The sequence below is a fragment of the Tachyglossus aculeatus genome, chromosome X3 (assembly GCF_015852505.1).
Source record: "Tachyglossus aculeatus isolate mTacAcu1 chromosome X3, mTacAcu1.pri, whole genome shotgun sequence".
In the NCBI taxonomy this organism is placed as follows: Eukaryota; Metazoa; Chordata; class Mammalia; order Monotremata; family Tachyglossidae; genus Tachyglossus; species Tachyglossus aculeatus.
In genome coordinates, this window is record NC_052099.1 from 13,031,626 (window position 1) to 13,037,625 (window position 6,000).

General features: G+C 45.5%; 1 protein-coding gene across 1 annotated transcript in view; it reads right to left on the reverse strand.

Moving 5' to 3' along the window:
* HSDL2 (hydroxysteroid dehydrogenase like 2) overlaps positions 1 to 5,699 on the reverse strand; it is a 39,513-nt gene extending 33,814 nt beyond the window's left edge. The window contains exons 1-2 of the mRNA XM_038770214.1: positions 5,439 to 5,699; positions 5,044 to 5,172 (exon numbers count right to left, since the gene is read on the reverse strand). Of these exons, the coding sequence (XP_038626142.1) occupies positions 5,044 to 5,172; positions 5,439 to 5,518 (209 nt within the window). The 5' untranslated portion in view covers positions 5,519 to 5,699. The remainder of the gene's footprint in view (positions 1 to 5,043; positions 5,173 to 5,438) is intronic.
* Between the last annotated feature and the right edge of the window lie 301 nt (positions 5,700 to 6,000).

Here is a 6,000-nt window from a genome sequence, read left to right on the forward strand (position 1 = left end):
CCCAGCACACTGTCGGTGGAAAGTCTGCAAATACGTGAATGGCACCTGACATGGGGTTTATGGGGGTTCTGCAATCAATCCACCCCAGAATTACAGAACTAGGTTTACCCTTGGTGTGGATCGGTGTTGCCCTGCCTCTCCAGACACCCCAGTGGTTTCTGGAGATTCATTAAGAGGTAAAAATGGAGCTACTCAATGTACTTCACCTACTTCAACAGCCTTAAAACATAAATCTGATTTGAACCAAGCTATCAGGCCCTCCAGACTGGTTGACAGAGTTAATTCCGCCATATTCACCACTTGGTTTTAGGTTTAGAGCAGGTCAATACAGTTCATGGTTTTCTGCTAGTGAAGATTCAGAGCCAGACTGTGCCAAGAGCAGGTAATGGAAGTACAATAAAACCATGGCAATAATAAAACAGGAAAGTCCAATGACAGAATTGGGGAATTCTTTTCCAAGCACACGTGGAGCTGCAGCGTCAGAAGAAATGGACGCGTACACGCATGCAGTGTCGGACTCGGTTAAGTACACGTTTTTCTTTATGTAGGGCTCTGTGACAACACAATGGGGGTACTTAAAATGTGTGTGTGTGTTGGGGGGGAGGTTGGGAGAGGACCCCGGGGGCCATTATTTCATTTGATCACAGAGGCCAAAGGGGGACAAGGGCTTTTAGGGTGGAGAAACCAGAACAAAGCTCCAAGATACAAAGAGCTAACAGGTCAGAAAGACCCATCTGAGGGGTTGTTGACAGCCTGGATGGAAGCTCTCAGGTTCTGTGGAAATCCAAGATGTGAAAGTCAAAACCATTGGGAGTCAACCAATCAATGGTTTTTAATGAGTGCTTACTGTGTGCAGAGCACTGAACTAAGCGCTTGGGAGAGTATAGCATACTTGGTAGATACGTTCCCTTTCCACAAGCTTACAGCCCCCAAAAGCCATGGGGGGAAAAAAACCGTCAAGCTAATAATAATAATGATGGCATTTGTTAAGCACTTACTATGTGCAAAGCACTGTTCTAAGCGCTGGGGTGGATACAAGGTGATCAGGTTGTCCCTCGTGGTGCTCACAGTCAAAATCCCCATTTTACAGATGAGGTAACAAGCACAGAGAAATAACTTGCCCAAAGTCACACAGTTGACAAGCGGCGGAGCCGGGACTAGAACCCATAATCTCCGACTCCCAAACCCGTGCTTTTCCCACTAAGCCATAATGTCTGCCAATGTACTAATGTACTTAAAACCTCCCAATGTACCTATTACTTGGGAATGACATCATATTCTAGACTGTGAGCCCATTGTTGGGTAGGGACCATCTCTATATGTTGCTGACTTGTACTTCCCAAGCGCTTAGTACAGTGCTCTGCACACAGTAAGCGCTCAATAAATACGATTGAATGAATATACACATCCTCCTTTACCTTCTTTCTCCTAGCTGTAATTTTAGTGCCTACCTCCCCGCTAGACTGTAAGCTCCCTGAGAGCAGGCATCACTCTTACTTTACTGTGCTCTCCCAAAGTTGCATTCTCTGCACAGTATATGCTCGTAAATACTACTGATTTGCCTCCAGAGCAAGAAACTTACGGGGACACTGGCCCCCATGAAATTGGAACTAAAGAGAGATTGGAGTTTTTTGCAGGGAATTTCGAGAGGGGGTTCTTTTAACATGAACTGTCTTGTCACTGCTTCCTGCTTCCCTGAGTCCTCGTGGCTCAAGTGTACCTGGCTCTGTGCTAGCACTAGTCAAACTGGTTCCTCTCAAATGGGATGAAAAAAACTAAGGAATCGGCAATGTCAAAATGCAATCTGAAAGCTGTCATGTTAAAACTTTCTGAAAAGGCCGCTGGCCCTTTATTTCCCCCTACTGTACCTTTTCTCCAAATTAACCTTTTGCTGAGTTGAGTTCACAATGAACCCGTTTTAGCTAACAATCACTGCATCATATGCCATTCCAGAGAACTGTGAGTGCACACGAATCAGCTTTCTTGCCCAACTTCTTACCTGGATAAACCCTGAGGGTTAGAAAGACATTAACTACAGAAAAAAAAATCAATTCCTGATGATTTCAGTGTGTGCTTAACCTCTCTCCCGAGTGACGACTGCCTGCGACTCCTAGAAATGGACCCGACGAGGGACTATTTCATGGGGGGGAAAAATAAGCCACATTGCTCGACTTATTCCGAATCTCCGTTATGATGTTTTAACCACCTGATTATCCAAAAATCAAGTCGCTGAAATAGGGTGGCTTGAAAGGGAAAAGAAAAAGTCTTAGTAATTGTGTGACCTTTCACCTAAAAATCTCAACAGACTTCTGGCTTGCCAAACACTCTTCCCCTCCACCAAAGTCAATATTATTTTTCTAATATTGCCTCTCGGAAGGATGGGGAAGTCAACTGACTTTCAGAGCTGGGGTCAGGGTCGCCCCCCTCCCCATTTTTTTTTCTTTTTAACCTATTAAATAGGATTGAGGGACATTCATTCATTCATTCATTCAATCGTATTTATTGAGCACTTATTGTGTGCAGAGCACTGTACTAAGTGCTTGGGAAGTACAAGTTGGCAACATATAGAGACGGTCCCAACCCAACAGTGGGCTCAAAGTCTAGAAGGGGGAGACAGAGAACAAAACAAAACATATTAACAAAATAAAATAAATATGTACAAATCAAACAGAGTAATAAATACGTACAAATATATATACATATATACAGGTGCTCTGGGGAGGGGAAGGAGGAGGTAAGGGGGGGATTCATTCAATCGTATTTATTGAGCGCTTACTGAGCACTGTACCAAGCGCTTGGGAAGTACAACTTGGCAACACATAGAGACGGTCCCTACCCAACAGTGGGCTCACAGTCTAGAAGGGGGAGACGGAGAACAAAACAAAGCATATTAACAAAATAAAATAAATAGAATAAATATGTACAAATAAAATAGAGTAATAAATCCGTACAAACATATATACAGATATACAGGTGCTGTGGGAAGGGGAAGGAGAGACTGTCTCTATATGTTGCCAACTTGGACTTCCCAAGCGCTTAGTACAGTGCTCTGCACACAGTAAGCGCTCAATAAATACGATTGATTGATTGATTGATAAGGGGGGGATTCATTCAATCATATTTATTGAGCGCTTACTGTGTGCAGAGCACTGTACTAAGCGCTTGGGAAGTACAAGTTGGCAACATATAAAGACGGTCCCTCCCCAACAGTGGGCTCACAGGCTAGAAGGGGGAGACAGAGAACAAAACCAAACATATTAACAAAAGAAAATAAATACGTACAAATACAACAGAGTAATAAATACGAATCCGTCAGACCGTCGAAGACATTTCCTAATTTCAGTTGAGTGGCACCCAGTAAGCGCTCAATAAATACGATTGAATGAATCCCCCCCCCTTATCTCCTTCCCCTCCCCACAGCACCCGTATACCTGTAGATATGTTTGGACGGATTTATTACTCTATTTGATTTGTACATATTTATTCTATTGTGTTAAAATAAATATGTACAAATACAATAGAGTAATAAATACGAATACGTCAGACCGTCGAAGACATTTCTTAATTTCAGTTGAGTGGCACCCAGTAAGCGCTCAATAAATACGATTGAATGAATCCCCCCCCTTATCTCCTTCCCCTCCCCACAGCACCCGTATACCTGTAGATATGTTTGGACGGATTTATTACTCCATTTGATTTGTACATATTTATTCTATTGTGTTAAAATAAATATGTACAAATACAATAGAGTAATAAATACGAATACGTCAGACCGTCGAAGACATTTCTTAATTTCAGTTGAGTGGCACCCAGTAAGCGCTCAATAAATACGATTGAATGAATCCCCCCCCTTATCTCCTTCCCCTCCCCACAGCACCCGTATACCTGTAGATATGTTTGGACGGATTTATTACTCTATTTGATTTGTACATATTTATTCTATTGTGTTAAAATAAATATGTACAAATACAATAGAGTAATAAATACGAATACGTCAGACCGTCGAAGACATTTCTTAATTTCAGTTGAGTGGCACACAGTAAGCGCTCAATAAATACGATTGAATGAATCCCCCCCTTATCTCCTTCCCTCCCCCACAGCACCTGTATATATGTTTGCACGGATTTATTACTCTATTTTATTTGTACATATTTATTCTATTTATTTTATTGTGTTAAAATAAACATGTACAAATACAACAGAGTAATAAATACGAATACGTCAGACCGTCGAAGACATTTCTTAATTTCAGTTGAGTGGCACACGGTAAGCGCTCAATAAATACGATTGAATGAATCCCCCCTTATCTCCTTCCCCTCCCCACAGCACCTGTATATATATGTTTGTACGGATTTATTACTCTATTTGACCTATACATATTTATTCTATTTATTTTATTGTGTTAAAATAAATATGTGCAAATACAATAGAGTAATAAATACGAATACGTCAGACCGTCGAAGACATTTCTTAATTCCAGTTGAGTGGCACACAGTAAGCGCTCAATAAATACGATTGAATGAATCCCCCCCTTATCTCCTTCCCCTCCCCACAGCACCTGTATATATGTTTGGACGGATTTATTACTCTATTTGATTTGTACATATTTACTTTATTTTGTTAATATGCTTTGTTTTGTTCTCCCCTTCTAGACTGGGAGCCCACTGTCGGGTAGGGACCGGCTCTAGATCAATCAATCAATCAATCAATCGTATTTATTGAGCGCTTACTATGTGCACAGCACTGTACTAAGCGCTTGGGAAGTACAAATTGGCAACACATAGAGACAGTCCCTACCCAACAGTGGGCTCACAGTCTAAAAGTCTAGATGTTGCCAAGTTGTACTTCCCAAGCGCTCAGCACAGTGCTCTGCATCATCATCATCAATCTTATTTATTGAGCGCCCAATAAATCCGACTGAATGAACGAATGACAGGACTTCTACATCCTTTGGCATTTCCGCGGCTGAGGCGAGAACGGACAACCGTGGGAGAAGGGAGGGAGCTGAGGGGAAATGGCGTCGGAGTGTGCGGTTCCCCTTACCCGGTGTTGGGAAACATGGTCACCGAGAGGTCGTTCTGCGGTGAGGGGAGCCGCGCCAACTGGTCCTGCTGAGCCGATCGGGCGGGGAGCGCGGCCCGGAGCGCGGCGAGGACGGCGCTGAGGGAAAGACTGAGAACCGAAACGCCGTTGTGAGGAGGAGGCCTTTCGCTCCCCCTTCCTCTTCGCCCTCCGTCGCCGCCACAGCCCGACGACGGCCGACTACCGCCAACAGGCTCGGCACCCGAGCCTAGGCCTCGCCCCAAACCCCGCGCTCGAGCCCCTCCCCTCAGAGGGCGGTCGGCCGCCCCTGTCCCCACTGCGCCTGCGCGCGAGCCCAGTCCCCGCCTCCCTTTCGCTCCCGCCTCGCGCGCGCCGCCTGCTGGCGGGGGGCCTACCTGCACAGCAGGTCTCCAGGCCCGCAGCCTCGCTCCTGCCTCGAAGTCTGAGGCACGCGGTCATTAGGGGGGGGGCCCATCCTCACTCGGGGGGTCTTCCCTCTTCCCTCCCCACTTTTGGTACATGATGGAACCGCCTCAGAGCCGGCCGGGGCGGAAAACGAGACCAGGCTGTTGGATAAAATCACCGGACCGTTCCGGATCCTACTTGCGGCCGGCCTTCCAAACTGATTTAGGGCTCTTCGTTTCTCCTCATCGTTTTCCCTCTTCCCACCCCGGCCACCAGCCCCCTCTTGTACCCCCCAAGCCGCACTGGAAATTCCGAGCTGGTGGGATCATAATGGGCCGGGGAGGGGGGGGGGCGCTTAGGAGGGAGAGTGATGTAATAATAAAGTATGACGTTATCGGTCATATGTTGCCCAATTGCTTAGTACAGTGCTCTGCACAAAGTAAGCGCTCAATAAATACGATTGATGATGATGATCGGGTCTGAGCAGTTGTCCAAGCGCCTTAACCATGGCAACGGGGGGGCTCGGATTAAGCCTTATGGTTCTTGACGACT